The sequence below is a fragment of the Podarcis melisellensis genome (assembly GCF_964234715.1).
Source record: "Podarcis melisellensis genome assembly, chromosome: Z".
Taxonomy (NCBI): Eukaryota; Metazoa; Chordata; class Lepidosauria; order Squamata; family Lacertidae; genus Podarcis; species Podarcis melisellensis.
In genome coordinates, this window is record NC_138547.1 from 45,180,807 (window position 1) to 45,201,261 (window position 20,455).

The following is a 20,455-nucleotide window of genomic DNA, read 5'->3' on the forward strand; positions in this document are numbered from 1 at the left end:
TTACGCATCATTAAAAAATACAAAAAGGCTACCTGCCCGAATGAGCTCAAATGCTCCCGTCTTCGTTGCCTGTCACTGACAGTGGGCACTAGTGGAATATTCTTTGCAAAGTGCTGCTACTTTCTGTTTTCCAGCTGAGGCTCACTGAACAAGCCCACATACAAAAACCACACACAGAGGCACAAAGCTGTGTATCTGTGTGTGCACAAACAGAAACTGCAGCAATGCTGTTATCAAGCCAACTTGCTCTGATTTGATCTGGTGGCTCTAGAAGAGGTTTGGTCTGGGGGGGGGACCAAATGGCTGAACCCCACAAATGTGTTGACTTGTTACCCAGTTACAAGTGGGGTGTGGTAGGGTGGGTGTTAGAGGAGGGGTAGTACCTCTGGTGGGGGGGCATGCCATGCTCCTTCTGGGGTAGTTTGTCCACCTTTGGTCCCCACCAAAAATGTTTATGTTAAGATATAAATTGCACTAAAATGCTGACTTTTTTCATGTGGACTTAAAAAATAGCAATCACAGACTGATGTGGACATGTGGCAAACTGAACCAAAGATTGGGAAAACGTAAAAAAGAGAGAAACTGAAATTGACAGATTTGTACACTTCAGCAGAGGTGTGGATGAGCTGTCCTACCCTCCAAACTCTGATAACCCCCTCTTTCTAACACAAGAGAGAGATCTTCAGCTATCGCCTAACCATTGCCCCCACTGAAGAAGCACCAGACAATCATTCTGGACTATTAAACAGCAATCTGCCAAAGGGAAATGGCCATTTAGGAAGCAGGAACACCATTTAGGATGCAATAATATGTTCTGCTTTTTTCCTGTTTCCATGCATCATGCAGCCATGTCTCACTTAGCCACAGTGTTTGCACAATGTCCCTTCTCAAGTTCCTTCACCTGCTCACTGATGAGTCAAGGTCCATAGGCAGCTATGTTCACAGAACGATATGTACTTGAAGTAAAATTGCTTTTGCTGCTTAGCACAATACCCTTTTCTGTATGCAAAAAGCTGGGAATATATATTAAAATATTCTTTCCTGGCCAAATGTTTCAAGGTTGGAAAGAATGAAACACACTGTCAATTTCCCCCTTCCTTTTTATGAGGCTTTCCAGAGCCACGAGCGCGGCAGGGAACAAAGGCAACGTTGGCTGTCCAAAGGAGACTTCCAGGAAACAAGCTCATGGAGCACAATGAAACTGAATAGAAGGCTCTCTCTCTCCCCCCACTTCCCTGATGCTTTCAGCATGATTCATTGGTGGTGTGTTAATTGGGTTATAGATCCTCAAGGATGTTTCTGGAGAAAGTGTTTTGCCCAGGCAACATTGCAGGCAAGCCTTTCTGCAGTTTCTTCCAAAACATAGAAACATATGAAACAGGTTCATGGGATCAGACCCAAGCTTCATGGAGTGTCTGTAGTACAGTGGTAAAACACCAGCTGTGCGTACAAGACAGGGGTGGGGGAAGCATTCTTTTTTCTTGACAGCCTCAGGGTCACATTCACTCAGGAACAAGCTTCCAAGGGCCCCATGCCAGGGTTTGTAGGGCCACAGGCAAAAATGAGTAGAGCAATAGAGGTGGCACTTTCTTCTTCTTCTTCTTCTTCTTCTTCTTCTTCTTCTTCTTCTTCTTCTTCTTCTTCTTCTTCTTCTTCTTCTTCTTCTTCTTCTTCTTCCTCCTCCTCCTCTTTATACCCTGCCTTCCCCGGCCAAAACCAGGCTCAGAGCAGCTAACATCAAATGTTTAACACATTAACATAAAATCAGACAATCAATTAAAATACCTCCTAAAATCAAATCAAGGGACGCAGGTGGCACTGTGGATTAAACCACAGAGCCTAGGACTTGCTGATCAGAAGGTTGGCGGTTTGAATCCCTGCGACGGGGTGAGCTCCCGTTGCTTGGTCCCAGCTCCTGCCAACCTAGCAGTTTGAAAGCACATCAAAGTGCAAGTAGATAAATAGGTATCACTCTGGCGGGAAGGTAAACAGCGTTTCCGTGCGCTGCTCTGGTTCGCCAGAAGCAGCTTAGTCATGCTGGCCACATGACCCGGAAGCTGTACGCCGGCTCCCTCAGCCAATAAAGCGAGATGAGCGCTGCAACCCCAGAGTGGTCCACGACGGGACCTAATGGTCAGGGGTCCATTTACCTTTACCTTTAAAATCAAATCAGGATCAGAATAAAATCCAATCAGATGGCAACCCGCAGATTAGGGTTGGGGACCTTAAATGCTCACCAGGCCCAACTGTTTGTGTTGAACTTATATGAGCCTATGAGAAAAATTGGGAGGTCACTTTCATGCAAGTTCTTATGAAAGGGGAGAGGGAGTCAGACTGAACCCCGACCAAAGGCCTGGCGGAGCAGCTCTGTCTTGCAGGCCCTGCGGAAAGATGTCAAATCCCACAGGGCTCTGGTCTCTTGTGACAGAGCGTTCCAAGATGTTATTATTTGCGGACCATAAGGTCCTCCATGGGGCATACCAGGAGAGGCAGTCCCATAGGTTTGAGGGTCCTAGGTCGTATAGGGCTTTAAAGGTTAAAACCAGTACTTTGAAACTGATCCTGATACCTTTACATGGTAAGCTACATTCCAGCCTACCAATGATGCCCCCGCTCCATGTACAGTGAGTTAGGAATGCAAGGTCTACCTGCTGGATCAGGCCAATGGCTCATCTAGTCCTGGGTCTTGTTCTCACAGTGGCCACCCAGATGCCTCCAGGAGGAGGCAGTGGATAACCATTGTGACTAGTAGCTATTAACTGTGTAGGAATGGCTACAAGAAATTCGGCTGCCATGACAAGATAAAATTTTGGGTGTTGTCCACCTGTTAAGCAGTAGCTAAAGGACAGGGCCGGTTCTACCATGAGACAAAGTGAGGTGGCTACTTTGCTGCAGAGGTTGGGGCACTTCCAGGGTCTGCATGCCAGTGGCACTAGGGGCCAGAGGCAAAACTGGGGGGGCAGCAATTGCTGCAGCTGATGCCTTTCCACAGTGGAATACATTTCAAGCATACAAATGTCAGAGGTGCCTCCATACTCCATCTTGGAAAGCAAGAGGCATGATCATGTGCTTGGCACAATGTGGCCAGCAAAAGCACTTAAGAACTGCAGAGGAAGGGGCATGGCTTATGTAGAGTGCCCAGGGCCCAAACAGCAAGGCATAAAGGGCTGCATCTGGTGCCTGGGCATAAGGCTCCCTACCCCCTCATATAAAAGGTATGTGGCCTGAGTTGAAAGGCATCTATTGAGAACTTTCAGCTCTGATTTGGGGTCTGGGGTGGGTGGGCCAAAAGGAGGACTGGAGGAGAGAGTTTGGAGGGAGGCAAAACTCACCATCCTTAGCGAAGTGTCTCACATAAGCCCCACCAAATGGTAGCCATCATATTTCTCTCTCTCACCTGCCCAAAGCTCCCGTCTGAGAAATCCTTCAGTGACCATCTATCAGAAGTGACCATGTAGCAACCTTATTTTAAAGTGGGGAAGAGGAACCTGGTGCCCTCCATATGTTACTGGACTCCAGTTCCCATCACCCATAGCCATTTGCCATGCTGGCTGGGGCTTATGGGAGGTGTAGTCTAACAATATCTGCAAGGCCACAGGCTACCGACTCCTGTCTTAAAGTATTGAACAGGTAAACTGCAGGCAATGTATAATTCTGACACATTTAGTAGGATGCCTTCCCACTTTAAATATTTCTGTGCTTTCAGCAATCAAATGGATAGTATTGAAACTTTCCATAAAGCCTTTCTCTGTGTATAATGGAGAGCATCACTGGACTCAGTTGGGTCCAGGTCCACAAGGCATCTGGTTCACCACAGTGAGAACAGGACGCTGGTCTAGATGAGTCTTTGGTATGATCCAGCAGAGCTGCCTTTATGTGTAGAGCCCCAAATTTTTAAAAAGTGGGCCTCAGCCAGTGCTTTAAATGGAAAACAGCTTTGGCTTCTTGGCTACAGAAAGCATCAATTAGTTTGTGGATGTTGTTCCCTTTTGCATCAAAATGTCAAGTCATCTGACAAAATGTGTTGCACTGTGTGAAGCTGGTTGGATCCATTTTCCCATGAAGACAGGCCAAGGTGAAGGAGCCTTTTTAGTTGAGAAAACCAGCCAACCAACCAATCAACCAACCATACAACTGTAAAGGGATTGAGATTTATATAATTATGCTTGGTGCAGAAAACATGGATACAGATTGTTTTCTTATCTCCCTACCAGTACCCCAGGGAATTATAGAATTATCTGGTCATCCACCGAGGTAGGCAGGGACTGTTGGATGTGATCACAGGCTGAGAAGACATGGTGTGCCAGGAGACTCAGTCCTAAGCCAGGAGTCATCCCCTACATTTATTTATTTCCAGTAAGATTTACTATGTAATTTTTGAATATAATAAGAATGTGCATATACTTTTGGAAGATGAGACTATGCAAATAAAATAATAGTTATAACAACAGCCCCTCCTCATTGGCACCCCTGCTTCACAGTCATGAGGCTGTTTTTGAGAAGTGGCTTAGTTTCACTCGGACCCCTGGAAAGCTTCTGAGTAACACAAAAGCATCACTGACGGAGCTGCATTGCCCCTGTCAGAATTCTGACATCTTAAGCTTGCTGCACACATGGAATCAGCTTTACAGAGACAATTATCTCACTCTTTGCCGAGGAAGCAGATGCTTTGCAGTAGCACAGTATCATTCCCAGCTTGTCACTGGGGTGCTATAAGTGAAATGGGGGTGTGATGCAAAATGCAATAATTATATTTAGTTGCCCAAGAGCTGAGACAAGGACAGCAAAGTTATGGGGCTGTTTTAATCACTGGAGCAGCCTGGGTGGGGGGATGCGGTAAGAACACAGATTAAACTGTATACTTTTGTACTTGCTCCTTGTTTTTAAAAAAATCAAACATTTCCTGTACGATGTGTGTGTGAGAGAGAGTGGTGGTGGTGGGACGATTAAAATTGGGGCTTTCAGAAAGCTTTGAGGGTGCCCTCTAGGGTGCAGTACCAGCCTGCCTGGGAACTAGTCAGCTGACCCCCCCCCCAAAAGCCCATCAGATCTTCTCAGTCTGCCCGCCTGGGCTTAAACCTTTGTTGCTAGTTAGATCTTGCCTGACTTTGACTTCACAACTTCCCCCAGCTCCCTCTGATCCCTGGTTCTTGCTTTGGAAGTCAATCACTACCAGTACTCAAGGATGACGGGACAGTAAAGTCCTCTTAACTGTGTACTAGCGTTTCCAAAGGGAATGCTCTGCAAGCACATTCCTGCTGCTTAGTACCTTAACAGAGTAACAGAGAAAACTTTCTTACACCTGGAAATAAAGACTTCATCACCCCACTTTCTAAAGCAGAGGCAATTTATAGCTCATTGATGTGGTGATATCTTCATTTCACGACAGGCATTTATCTTTAGCAGTCATGATATACAGTTATAAGCAAAAGTGCTGCGGTATTAACTTTGCGTACCAGTGTCAGAAATATAATGATTACCCCCCTCCAGCTCTTCACTGTGCTTGCTGATTTGAGTTATATTTCATGCCTTTTAATGTGGTGGACATCAAGGCAACTGTGTCACACTGGTTGGTGTAAGACGAGTGTGTGTTTGCATGTCAGAGAGAAAGGAAGAGGGAGAGGGGGAGGGAGGGAGAAAGATATTGGCTTATATGGTTGCTGAGTTCTGCCACACTTTACTGTGACCAAAACACAGAATCTGGGGTGGAGCTATGCAGCTGAAGGAGCAGACTATGTAAATAAGGGTCTCTTTGATTCCTCATAGCTACTAAATGTAAGAAACGAAAATCAGGCAAGGCTAAAATATTGGAGGGACAGAAAAGCACACATGGGGAAAGAGTAGCAGAATAGCAACATTGTCCAATGACATCCACTTTTGTGTCATGCCACACTTCACTGTTGTCAAAGAAATTTAATGCAACATGGCAGTAGATCGATCATAAAGTCACCGTTCCATAACAACTGGTAATGTAATGTAAAATGAACATTAGAAACTGGGATAGAAGATCTAGCATTATAACCAGGATAACTAACACAACAATCCCTATGTTTGAATGCACTTTCAGAGTTATGGATGTGACTCTTACACTCCACAGACATTCCTCCATTCAGGCAAGCAAAATGAAATTCTCACAGTTCAATGACACATTCCAGCCAGGCAAAGGCACTCAAAAATTGGACCAATGAGGAGTCTGACCTGGGGATGGGCAAACCCTGAGGAAAGTTTCAGGGGCCACATTCAGCCTGGGGTCTAAGGTTCCCCACCTTTGCTCTGAAGAAATCCATCTCCATATCCCTCATTCAAGTAGCTGCACTCACAAAGTTCATAAGACTTTATTGACTCCACTGCATAAATCCCTCCTGTGTGCTTGACCCTTTGTGGCTTACATGACTTTCTCTCTCACACCTGCAACATTTCCTAGCTCACCAGACTATATTGCCAATGCCCCCTTTGACGGAAGGCTGTTAAACATTTCACTCTAATAGGTGTGCTGGAGTAGTATTTACGATTGTGGACTTGTGTGTGTTCATTGGCTCCATTAAATTGTCCATATCTGCCACTGCATCAAGAAACAGACTTCCATGGGTGTGCATGTTGTTGTTGTTGTTGTTTTAAAAAAGCCAGGCTTATTGTGATTCTGGGTTCTTCAACGAATTCCTTTCCTGGCTTTAGACCATTCATCATGTTAAGAGATGTTTTACTGTGTTTTACAGCGATGGCATCAATCATATCACAGGGAAAGTCCCCTCTGCATTCAAATAATATTTTATGACAATTTCAGATTTAGACTTAGTCAGCAGGTTGAGAAAAATTGTGTGGTGAAGCCCTTTGGGAACTGGAACCATGACACTTCTCCATCTGCTGGGGAATTTTTTTCATGGGCCATGGATCACATCCCAGGAGCCACATGACAGGTGGAGCCAGAGGCAGAAGTGGGTGGAGCAATCAATGTGACTCTTAATTCTGTACAGTGTATTACATTCCACTCATACAAAGGATGGGTCTCCAGCCTCCATCGTGACAACCAAGATACAGGATCAGAGTTTAAGGAATGAAGGCAAAAGCACTTCCAGGGGGTACAGGTCAGGAGTTTTGAGAGTTGTGGCATGGCCTCAGGAGATTCCCAAGGACCATAAAGAGGTATCAAGGGCTACATTTGGGCCCCAAACCTGAAGATCCCACCACTGATCTACTGATGGGCAGCAACTCTATGGATTTTCAGAAAACTGTTTTCTGTAGGCCTACCTGGAGATGCTGGGGACTGAACCTGAGACTTTTGACATTCAAAGCATGAGCTCTTACCACTGAGCTACAACTCTGACCTCCTACATTTTTCAGTATTTTTATGCCAGTCCTTGGCATCTCCAGCAGTTTTCAGAACGGAGCCCTGGAGGCAGTGCTGAACTAGATGGATCAATACCCTGGCTCAGTACAACTCAGCATATTACACTGGGTTATCACTCTATCATACTTTCCTATCCATCAAGGCATGCAGAAAGTCCCAGGTTCAATCTTTGACATCCCTAGGCAGAGACCCCTGTCTTAAATCCTGGAGAGCTGCTTCCAGTCAGTGTAAATAATAATGAGCTCAATGGATCAATAACCTGACTTGGTCTAATGCAACTTGCTATGCTCCTGCTTAAACCAGCCCTTTTTGCAGACCCATAACAACTGGGACCTTGCATTATTTTTTTAGGACAAGGAACATAGCCCAGCTGTAGCACACATACTCAGCATGCAGAAGTTCAATTCCTGACTATCTCCATCTAGGTTTTGGAGGGACATCTGTCTGAAATCCAGCTTCTAGTCAATGTTGTTGATGCTGAGTTGACTCAACCAATGGTCTGACTTGGTATAATGCAACATCCTGTGCCAACCTAGACAGAGTGTCTCAGTGGGGTGTGGGTCTTCACTGAAATGACAGGGGCTGTAACCCAGAGGCGTAGCGTGGGTTGCTGGCACCCAGGGTGGGGTAAGTGTTGCACCCTCCTGGTGGAATGGGCAGCAGTCAGTCCCTTTGCCTGCCAGCGTCTCAAGGAAGTCTTTCCTTGCAAACTAGCCCAAACCTGGGAGCAGAGATAAGGCAGAGAAACAAGAAGTCAGGAGTGGGTTATACAGAGGACAGAAATGATGAAAATTCAGAAAGTGCAGATAAGTTGATGTGAGAGCTGAACAGAGATGCAATGAATGTTTGCGAATTGCCGCTTATGAAGTGAATATTCACTGCTGTGGAGAAATGTCCCAAGCAAGTAATGTATTGCCTCATCAATGGAGGAGAGAGGAATAGTCAGAAAATCACCCTACCTAACGCAGAACAACCAGAAAATCCCGTGCTTTGAAGAGGTTGGCAGGGCTGGCACACAAAAGTCTGACATGGTATGTGGCAGTTAGCCAGGACAGGCTGTGCAATGGGTGGAAGAACCAAAGGGCAGTGACAGCACCAGGGAGTGTGAAACAGCTGGTCAGTGCTTTGAATCAGAGACTAATAATTCAAGGTGCTGGTTTTAACCTTTAAAGCCTTAAATGGCCCAGGACCACAATACCTGAAGGACCACCTCACTCCATATAAACCATCCCAGACACTGCGATCATCATCTGAGGCCCTCCTTCGTGTGCCTCCTCCTCAAGAGGTCCAGAGGATGGCAACACAAGAATGGGCCTTCTATACTGGCTCCCTATCTGTGGAATGCTCTCCCCAGAGAGGTTCACCTGGCACCTTCATTAGGTGCAAGGCCAAAGTGTTCCTCTTCAACCACACTGTTGGCTGATTAATATTCTACAGCCTTTTAGATGTAACTGTGGGAAGGGGGGGTGTTGTTTTGCTGTTTTGTTTTTACTTATTTGCTTGCTTTTATCCTGTATTTTATTCTGTGAATCCCCCTGAGATCTTATAATGAAGGGAAGTACATAAATCTTAAAAATAAAATAAAAGGGAAAAGATCCTGATGAACAGAATTGTCCAGATCATGTGATGGCTGTTATTCAAGAAGGCAGCAATATCCATCAAGAAAAATTGAAGGTTTCAAACTTACTTTATTTATTTAACTTAAAAAATCTTGTATATGACTATTCATTTGTGTGTGTGTGTGTGTGATTTACAACTGTAGAAAATAAAACCATACAATAAAAATATTTTTAAAACTAGAAATCAGACACCGGCTAGCTATTGTGGAAATAGGTATTCTTAATTGCCTGCATAAGCCTGGTGGAATGGAAAAGTTTTCAGAAGGCTTTTGGAAACTGGCACAGAAGCTGCCAGCAGACTCTCTGTTGGCAGAGTATTCCTACGGTACTTTGCTGAGGACACTATATGGCTGAGTTTCTTGCTGTTATCAAGTGAGCCTCGCCAACTTGGTGAATATCCAGCGATGCTCCTGCTGATGACCTGTGCTCAGTCTGGAATATAAGGGTTCAGGCAGTCCCCGAGGGACCCTGGACCTAAGTGGTTCAGGGCTTTTGTAAATTAATACATCTCTACAAAACAGGGAGGAGAGGGAGCAAGAGAGAAACTAAGATCTTCTTGTTCTTTTTTTCTCTCTTGCAAGTGTCCTAGTTTCAGAGTCATTTTGTCAGATTAATCCGAAGCAGAAATATTTGCTTTCTCTCCTCCCCCCCCCCCCCGCACCTTTAGCAAGCTCTGTGCAGAACTAAATTTTTGGCATGACATTTTGTGGTGATGGGGAGGGGGAATTACTAGCTTTGAAGGCAACCTCCAGCTTCTCCCTGCTGCTACGAAGTTTCATGAAAGCTCGCTTCTTAGTGATATCAACTCTGCCATGCTTTGCTAAATTCCCTTGAAATAAAAGCTGGCTCTTATTTTTAAGAGCAGTTACCCAGCAACACAGCCTCATGCCCTCCCAGATTTCTGTTGCCTTCCTCCTCCACAACTCCCTCCCCACCAAAAAACAACAACCCTGCTTTGTTCTGCTGTTAACCTTATGTGCTGCTTTTAAGTGGTGCATTCGGGTGAGTGTGTTAATGATCATTACCAATGACTGTCTGTTACCCTGTGAAGCGTTTCCTGGTGATTAAAGGGGGCATGCAAACAGACAATTGAACCATAGACCAGGCCAAAGGCCACAGCCTGAGGCTGACTGCCTAATCCCATGGCCTGATTACTTCTGCAAAAGTCATTAAGGTTTTGACAGGCAAATAAAACAATGGACCAGTTCTGCGTCCTTCTTCTAGACCTGGAACAAATTGTCTATGTGGTTTGCAATTGATGTGGGCACTTGCAGAACCGACTGCTCTTCCATACTAAAATGTGGCAGGGGGCAGCCCTAGTATTTCATGGTGAGGCTAGGCTAGTCCTCTTTTTCCTTCCTCTCCAGTTCTCCTAGATAAAGGATTTTTGAGGGGATGGCCCCTGGCTTATTACATACCCTCCAACATTTCACTGATGAAAATAGGGAGGTCCCATTCCATAATGATAATTTTAATATATATACCCCCAACCTCTTACTGGGTTGCCCCAGCACTCTGGGCAGCTTCAAACATATAAAAACATAATTAAACATTTAAAAAATAAACTTCCCTATACAGGATTGGGGGTTGGACAACTCTGTACCCTCCAACATTTCTCCAATGAAAATAGGGACATCCTAAGGAAAAGCGGGGCATTCCAGGATCAAATAAGAAACCGGGGATGGCTTCTCTAAATCAGGAATGTCCCTTGAAAATAGGGACACTTGGAGGGTCTGTGATTAAATTCCTTCCATATTAAGGATGAGCAAATGTGTGGATTTGTTTCCTGTCTGTTATTCATCTCCTGCCTCATCTTAACTCAGTTTGCCACAATTCTGCATTAGTTGGTGATTATTAATTTTTAATTCCTCGGATTAAGCCATCGGTACGTTTCTCCTAATAGAAACGTATGCAATTTCTCCTAATATAACTCTCTCACTTTTGTAAGTGATTTTCCCATATGTAAAGGAATTTGTATGCTATTTTCACTTAACATACACATTCTTATCCATGTTTTGTCCCTGTTATACACTTTCGGCTGAATTACTGAGTTGAAAAATTTGAAAGAAGCATTAATTTCATGTGTTATTCTGGGAAGTGCAAATTAGGTAGGTTTGCATTAAAATTCAAACTGAGCTGATTTTCTCCTCATCCCTCTTCCTGATGAAAGCCTGCATGTTCAGCTCTGTTCATCCCATTTCTTTTCTGCAAGGCCTTTGGAACAGCAAGCCATGAGAGCAAACTGCTCAAGTATTTTCTCCTTGTCACAAACTGCTGTTCTGCAGCACAGTCTGAGGTGCTTAGATGTACAGCACTTATTCCACAAACAGTACTTACTGGGATGGTGACCTTGGGTTGTTCTTTTTTTTGGAGGGGGGGGGCTTCTTTGGGCAATAAGGAAAGTGAAAGGAACACACAAGGGAAAGTGTGGGTTAGCCCTTTCTTTGATGCAACACCATCATGTGACATCTCCACAAACATATCAGATTGATCTGGAAATAGCCAACATTTGCTTAACTGCCCTGCCAATAACACAGGATGCAGTGCAAGCAGGAATCTTGATACCCCAAAGGCCTAACCCGTAGTTTGGAATGTCCCTGACAATATTCTCTGAAACATTATTTGGTCTCATGGCAGGCTTCCAGGGGTTCCTCAGCATATGAGCTGACACGGAAGTATTTTCTGGAATGTAGAATGCAGTGTTTGAATTATTAGGGGATGGGGTAAACCATGAGATCCCCCCACCCCACCCCACCCCACCCCAACATGCTCCCTCTCTTTGCGCCTTCTGGAACGAACTGTAAATTTGAATGCCAGTGAATGATGATCCGTCTTCTGAAAAAAAGTACCTTGGCCTATAGAGTCTAATAGCAATATGATGTGAGTAATGCTGGGTATCTGTGCAAATTGCTCATTGCTGTTCTGAATATAAAAAGAGTAGCTCTGGCCATTAAAACCTGCATGATATCTTAGCTGTTACTGTATGTAATCTGCATGCAAAATATAGCCATGTATTCCACTAAAATGGTAGCAAAAAAGAGAGGTTATATGTGGTATAGATACCTTGTATTCAGTCTTTTCCCGAATACATTTTTAAGATATGTAAGCTACCTTTCTTAACACAGTATCCCTTCCTAGACAATGTTAGAAAGACTGGTGTAAGCATGGAAATATAGAAGTAAATGACTCCTATCCTCTTGTCTCCTCTTCCTCTGCCATCATAAGCCAGAGAACGTTAATTCTCGTCATTCTTTTCTTTTTCTCTCTACCAATGTTTTCCCCTCCCCTCCTCTCCCTGCTCCCATGTCCTTCTCTGCCCCTCCCTGTATCATTATAGAGTTGATTTGCTTCTCTAGATTTTTTTTCTTTGTTTTAATTTTATTTTTTCCCTTTCGTTCTAACTTAAGTTCATTTTGTTATGTGGTGACCGCAGTTATGGATGACGCTCCCCCCGGCACACAGGAATATATTATGTTACGGCAAGATTCCATCCAATCTACGGAATTAAAGAAAAAAGAATCCCCCTTTCGTGCTAAATGTCACGAAATCTTCTGCTGTCCTCTGAAGCAAGTGCACCTCAAAGAGAACACAGAACCTGAAGGTTTGTGCACCACGAGATCCATGTTCGTTTTCTTTTTCCCGGTTTTTAAATTTTTTATTTTCCTTTCCTTTGTTTTTGGTTTTTTTTCGGAGAGAGCGTGCCTGTCCTACGGATTGTGTCTTGTGTGTTCTTTGGCCTGTGTTTAATATAATGCAACTGGATGCAGCAATTTGCCTGGGGTTCATGTATCACCCTCTGCTACTTTGCTTGCTTGTTAATGTCTGATACGAGTCATGGGCCACTGTATAAAATATAATTCACTGGTATAGGAAAACCTTTTGTGGGTGTGTGGGTGTATGTGTGTATATATGTATATATATACGTATATGTATATATATAAATATATATATATATAATATTTGACAATGCTTTAAAAATTACTGATCAAAACTTTTATTTCTGTCCATTTTCATCATTACACTTGCCTTTTGGCTGCCAAAACTTGCTTGCTTTTTCTAAAACAGCATCTTAACAGCTCCCTCTTCTCTCTCTCCACCTGAGAAGTTCTCCTCCACCTTAGTATTTCAAAGTTGCACTCAGCTGGGAATAAATATTAGATCGCACTTAAAGCTGGATTCTCTGACACTTTTACACTTCATAAAGCTTTTGCGCATTGCTGTCCAAAAAAAAAAAAAGGCTTATAAAAGCTGTAGTTTGGCAAAGCAGGATAAGTTGAATGTACTGCACGCCCGGTTGCATTTTGGAGAAGTTCTGTGCATGCAGTAGAGCTAATGTCTGAGTGGAATGTTTCCTTTTTATTTTCCAGAGATGGTAATCAGGTGTGGGTGACCACTTGCTTGCTTGTTCCCCAGAAACTATTAATAAGGAAATGTGTCTTGTTAGCCTGTCAGTTTGGGGTATATATGAGCTTAAACATCCACCCTCTCCAGACAACCTAATTCTTGATTTTCTGTAATGCTGTTTTTATATGTTTTCCACTACTGCCTCAATTCCTATCTGGTAAGACTTTGCACGTTTTACATGAGCTTCTATATATGGTCCAATAGCAGATGTCTTTATAACAAAGAAAGAGTGTGTTTCAAAGGTTATAAATATATAGGATTGGATCCTTCTCTGACTGATACAGGTGTGATAAAATGAGGGTTTGTGCAACACAATTGCCGTGTCACAACTGTCTGGTTTCTACAGTCACAATGTGTACACATGGGGCACATCAGTGTATGTGATGCTTCACAGTTACATCAACAAAATGGAGTAAGTCTCTGCCCTCAATGAGGTTTCATACTGCTAGTGGTACTCCTCTTTCCATTATCCAGTTCTGTAGGTTTCCAGTATGCATTTGTGTCCCCAAAATAAACATAGTAGTGCTTTAAAGTTAACATGAACAAAACAGACAGGTGTCTGATTTCAAGGATCTTACATATTTCTATTGGGCCTCATTGCATTATCCCATTCTATGGCCATACAACTATCTCATAGCCAAATAGGCCCATGAAGATTGCATATGTAACATGATAGTTTTTGCAGTTTTAAATGGAAAATATGATTGCCTGTTTTGTCAGAAGATAGGTTGCAATAAACACTTTCAAGAAGTCTCAGAGGCACATGTGTTTTTCTTTTGCCTGCACCTATGTTTGTCTAGGATTGTTGCTGTTACCCACAAATGTAGATCTTTGCTTTACTAAATATTACAGGAACAACATCTATAGCTATGGAAAAGGAACAACAGTGAAATCTTTCTTTTCTTTTGGGTAGATTGTAGCTCAGTTTAATGCTTTCAGTGGCATGGACATGTGAGATGGGCAACTTCTGAGAGATTTAATTCATGCAGCTACATGTGTAATAAAAGTGGAACAGTTCCTGAATCTCTGAATTGTATTATCTTTCATGTCAAAGCAATGGCCTTTGGTTTTAGATTTAGATGTTCAAAAAACAACAATTGCTCTGCAAACAAACTGGCCAGAAGCTTCAAATGTCAGTGAGATGTGGCTGGCAAGAGTTGGCAGTTTCAGACAACATTTGGATTATTTTTTTGGTTTCATTTGTATTCATGCATAGTTTCTTGCAAGGAGAAGCTTAGAAGTTCTAGAAAATTATCCTTTACTAACCATTGTGTTGCTTGCTTTTTTTCCCCAAAAGAAAAAGTGATGCTACTGATGTCAGAGAGAAACATGCATTGTTTTAGAAGTAACAGAGTAGTTGAGTGTTTTAAGTTGAATTTTTAACACTACTTGGTTAATGAACATTCAGTTTGGTGTTATCTCTCCTGGTTATAACTTGTGTTTGTAGCAATATTTGTATATTATTGCTACAAGTATGAAGCATCTATTTATAGAAGGCACTAGGGTCTTGATATACATGGGGTCATATCAGACAATACCCTTTTGTTGATCCTACCATTATGCAGGGTGGAGAACAAATGTCTGTCATCCCTGTCTGCCATCCTGATAATGCCATTCACTGGGACAAAATGTTTGATTTTTGGTTCAGGTGTGAAAAATGCAAGATGTGTAGGTCAAAATCATGTAGTCAATCTCCTGGTTGAAAAACAAAAACAAAGCCTCCATCAGAGGTTTAATCACAGAATTTGGGGGTTCCAACCTTACTAGGTTTTGCTCACATGAGACTGCCTTGTTTAATTGAGCGCTTGCTAATCTCTCAACTGCTCATGTATTGTCATTCTTTAAAAGAAAAGAAAGCCTGACTCATTATACGCAAAAATTATGAATATTATTCATGTAATATGTATAAAGGTGAAGTCCCACACTGTGCTATATTTCTTCAGCATAATATTTATATTAATACATGCATATTTTAATACAGTTATATGCACTGCTTTATGCATCTGTTTAAGTGCTTGTTGCATTGGCAAACCTGGAATAAAAATGTGTACACTGCATTTAATAATGCATATAATCAAGGATATTATGTTTGAGCACTCTCACTATGTTTAATGGAACTGGGATGGGGGTAGAAGCGTGCATTTTGTTGAGATTAAGGAGTGGAGTGAGGAATCCATTTGGATAAACTCAACATTGGGATTATGAGAAAATTCCACCCCCTCCTTACACAGATTGATGTATTTGCTCCCTTCCCTCCATGTGATGGGTCAGATTGGTGAAGAGGCATCACCAAGTGGCCTGATTGTTCCTTAACAAATGTAATTAGCACATGACAATATTAATCTCTTTTCCTTGGGATATTTGTAGAATTGAGCTTGAGATGGGCAGCTACCAGATGCAAATGCCACTCCCCCCCCATCTTCCAGCAAGTTTCTCTTCTTCATAAAAAGCTTCTTCCACCACCACCACCCCCCCGCACCCTGGAAGCATTTCATTCAGCATGGTAGTTCCGTTGCTCCATTTCAGTGACATATTTTAATCATTAAGCCATTCTTCTAGAAAACGTTGTAGAACCAAAGAGACCAGACGGTCTGCCTCATTCTAATGCACATACCTAATAGCAAAAGACAAATGTCTTTTTCTCCTTCTGAGGATATATGTTTCCATTCACAAAGAGGCATCCAGGCACGAGATAAGAAATGGCAATGTGATGTTATCTAATCCATAAATGTTGAGAGGGTGTCAGTTCCTGTACAGATGGAAACAAGAGTGCTGACTTATGCCAACAGCATGAATATTGCACTTTAAAAAAAAGAATGCTGTTTAGTGTGAAGATATGTACTCATGATTACTTGCCACATTTTAATTCTTCTCTAACAATCTGGGAATATGTTAGTTGGGTGCCTCTTCCAGCATTTCTCTTCATAATTCATGCCATGATTCAGTTCAACTCATAGGATTCAAAAGTATATGAGTCATCTTTAAGATTTTGCTTGTACAGGGACAGCATGCTAGGCCACATGTAATGATGTAGACCAAGGCACTTCTTCACACAAGGCATAGTTCAACTACAGAATTTGCTTCTTCAGGAGGCAATGATGGCCAGCAACTTGGTTGTCTTTAAAAGAGGGTTGGACAAATTCATGGAAGAGAAGGCTGTGCATGACTCCTAGCCACAATGGCTACGTTCTACCTCAGGCTTCCTCAATCTTGGCCCTCCAGATGTTTTTGGCCTACAACTCCCATGATCCCTAGCTAACAGGACCAGTGGTCAGGGATGATGGGAATTGTAGTCTCAAAACATCTGGAGGGCTGAGGTTGAGGAAGCCTGTTCTACCTCAATGGTCAAAGGCAGAGGATAGTGTTATTGTGCTCAGGTGCTGTTTGAGGCTTTCCCATTGGGGCATCTGGTTGTCCACTGTGATAACAAGGTGCAAGGCTAGATAGGCCATTGTCCTGGTCCAGCAGAGTTATTCTTATGTGCTTTTGTTCATATCAACTTAATCTAAAGTTTGTGTCCAACATTAGTTCTACTCTGAGCTGGTCCATGGAAATTAATAGAAATGGCTTACTTAAGTCCATTAATTTCAGAGGGTCTACTGTGAGTAGAACTTAGTTGGACACAACCCTAAGTTTATATCAGCCTGTCCTAACCTTTGGCTATGTTTGAAGCAAGAGGAAGAACAAGAAAGTAGTAGGGCCCTTGTGTGGAGAAGATAGAGAAATGCTGTTGGATGACATAGAGAAGACAGAACTACTCAACAACTACTTTGCATGACTGGCAGTGACTCTTTAGGATTTCAGACATAGGTCTTTCCCAGCCCTATCTGAAGATGCCAAGGACTGGACCTGAGACCTTTTGCATACAAGGAAGATGCTTTACCCCCGAGCTATGCTCTGTCTCCTAAGGTGGGTCTTGGCCAATATCTTAGCCATCTAACTCCACTGCAACCAACCTTGGTTACCTCAGAAGCCCCCACAGAAGAAGTTGTGGAACAGTCCATATGGTTGCCTGAGATTCCCTAGAGGCTTTTGCACATTCTCCATTACAGCCAGGCAAAAGCACAGAACATATGTATCACTCCACTCAAGCAGGGAATCTGGTTCTCGCGGCGGGAAGGCCATCTGAGAGGCATGCTGCAGCTATTTGTTCTCCTAAATAGTTTAAACATAAGCTGCTGCTATCTTTCCAAAACAGGGTTACATAAAGAGAAGCCTGTTTCTGCAAAAACCTAATTTGTGTTAGTACATTCAGAGCAGTGAGGCTATAATGAGGTTGTGTGCGTGTTTCTCCCTTAAACACACACACACACACACACACCCCACCACCACTCATTGGTTAGTTGCCGTCATAGATAGTTTGGCGCATTGCCCATACCTCTGGTTTTGATGCGATTCCCCACCCACCCCTTCCCCTCCTTCCCTCCCTCTGCAACAGTCTGCCTCCCTCCCTCAGGGCACACATAACCTTTTTAAACAGGAAAGTAGAGGAGCATGGCCAAGTCAGTGCATGGGAGAGGCTGGTAATGAGGGATGGCAGCCCTCCATGAGCAACACAGAAGTATGATGGGTTAGAGCAGTGTTTCCCAACCTTAGTCTGAAAACAGCTGGAGACCCAAGACTGGGAAACACCGGGCTAGAGAATGTTAAGGGTGCTAGGCAGAGAAGAGCCAGTGCATTGTGTGGGTGGGTGATCTAAGTTAGCCATGCCCATTTATTTCAATGTGTCTGCTCTGAGCAGGATAGCTAAAAGGGAGTACTTCTTCACACAGCTCAGAGTTACATTATGGAACTAATTCCCACTGGAGGCAGTGAAGGCTACCAACGTGGATGGCTTTTAAAGAGAACTGGGCAAAATGGTGGGGGATCAAGGCTACTAATGGCTACTCGACATGATGGCTATGCTCTGCCATCTGAGACAGACAATGCTTCTGAACCCCGTTTGCTGGAAACCATGGGAGTGGAGAGTGCTCAGGTGCTGCTTGAATATTTTGCACAAGCAAAATATTGGCCACTGTGAGAACAGGATGCTGGACTAGATGGGCCACTGGCCTGATCCAGTGGGGTCTTCTTTGCTACTTAATGTTCATTTGCCTTTGACTAGCAATAGAAGAATCTGTACAAAAGTGCATTATTTTAGGCAAACTTGCCTAAACTGTAAAATGTGTGTATTGGGGTTGGGGTGGGGGTGGATCACACTAAAATGCTGATGAATTCTCATGAAGACTTAGAAGAAGCCCCACACCACTACAAATAGATGTGAAGATGAGAAGTGAACTTAAAGAAAGAAATATGAGGAACGGAGAGGAATCAAAATTGAAAGTTTTGTTTCTCCCCCAAGTGCTGTTTGTTAAAAATTAGGCCTCTGTATATGACCTCCCTATTTCTTGTCTGGGATGTCCTGGAATGAAGCATTCCAGCACCCATCCTTCTCCCCCCAGATAGGCTTAATTTACTTCAGCTGCCAAATATTAGCAGCAAACAATTCACTTCCCTCCTTTGCAGCACATATAGCTCCAGGACCACCAATTTGCAAAGGTACATAAACAAATAAGCTACATAACCCCCAGCTCCATCCCACAAGTGCATAAATTTATGAACAGCAGATTACAAATCCATGAATGCCAAATAGCTCATTATACCTGCAGACAAAAGAAGTGGTAAAGAAATTACCCAGATGCCCAATTTTGCAAGTTGCACCAAAGAATTTCCAGTTCAGAAGAATGGAAGGATTACACCCCTCCCCCCCAAAAAATATGCAGTCACTGGCCAGTAGCCTACCTGGGACAACATCTGAAGCTATTATCTGAGATTAAATGGTTGTTGTTATTGTTGTTGTTAAGAACTTAAACCTCAACCTTTGCCAACCCAGTGCCCTCCACAAGTTTTGGACTATGCCTAGTAGCTGCAGCCAGTTTCTCCCTCCCACTCCATTGGGTTACTACATTTGTGGATAAGAGGATACTGTCCTCCACCTCCTGTGAGGGTTGGAAGCTTGCAGCCTTCAATATGTTGCTGAACTACACACTTTCATAGTCTCTGGCCACTGATATGCTTCCTGGTGGGAGTTGACATCCAAGGAGCTCCTTTCCTCCCGTACAAGTCATGTGAAATGGCATTGAAAGGCTAAGAACAATTCATAACCAACAAGCCTTTATCCATTATGAACAGCATTGTAGGCAGGATGAAGCTTTCAATGACGGTCACAATGGCTATGTTGGACCTCCACAGTCAGAGGCTTCTGAATACTTGCTGCTGGAAACCACAGGAGGGAGAGCGCTGTTGCACACAGGCAGGGACGCGGACTTATAAAAAATATTGGGGGGGCCCGGGAAAGCTAATGAATAATAAATAAGCTCATGAATATGCAAATAAAGTGTCGCCGCCTCCTCGTGATCAGCTCCAAAGGAAATTGGGTGGAGCTTTTGCTCGGGAGGGAGGGCAGGAGGCATGCAGCCCGCCCCTCCCTGTGCATTTTGGGCTGGGGGAGGGGCGGCGATGGCGCTCTGCTGGAGGGGCGCCGGAGATTATTGGGGGGGCGGAGCCCCCCCAAACGAATTTTTGAGGGGGCTCGGGCCCCCTCAAGCCCCATGGAGTCGGCGCCTATGCACACAGGTCACGCTTGCAGGCTTCCCTTAGAAATACAGTTCGCTGCTGTGGTCTAGATGTGCCTTTGGGCTGCTCCAGCAGCTAGGCTGTTTGCATGTTCTTAAACTGAATAATTTAAATGTCACCATAAAGGGAAGGAAAAATAAACAGAAATTCTGATGGTGATGGTGATTTTCCCACTGACTGATTTGTCATGTCCCTGGAAGACACAGAGGAAGAGGAGGCGCTAAGCTAAAGGCCCATTACTTGGTACAGCTAAAGTCATGTTTTTTCAGTTGAGACTACAGGAACCCTGTCATTGCAAATCATTTGCTCCAAGGCTCCTACTTCCATGGCATTGTCTCTACAAGGAATACATTTTCCAGGGCCATGCTGATTGCTAATGAAGAGCATGGGAGTTTTTTTTAAAAAAAAAAAGACTTGGAAGCTGGTGTATACACAATGACAAGAAAAGTCATGAGTCATGCTTGAAGAG

General features: G+C 43.5%; 1 protein-coding gene across 6 annotated transcripts in view; it reads left to right on the plus strand.

Annotated features, from left to right (window-relative positions):
• The window catches only part of FGF13 (fibroblast growth factor 13), a 236,089-nt gene that overhangs the window by 111,403 nt on the left and 104,231 nt on the right, over positions 1 to 20,455 (plus strand). For 3 of the 6 annotated variants that reach the window (XM_081897264.1, XM_081897270.1, XM_081897265.1), the window contains exon 3: positions 12,305 to 12,568. The exons of 1 other annotated variant lie outside the window; for it this stretch is intronic. In XM_081897264.1, coding sequence (XP_081753390.1) covers positions 12,305 to 12,568 — 264 coding nt within the window. The remainder of the gene's footprint in view (positions 1 to 12,304; positions 12,569 to 20,455) is intronic. 2 more of the 6 variants (XM_081897266.1, XM_081897268.1) reach the window with 1 other exon arrangement.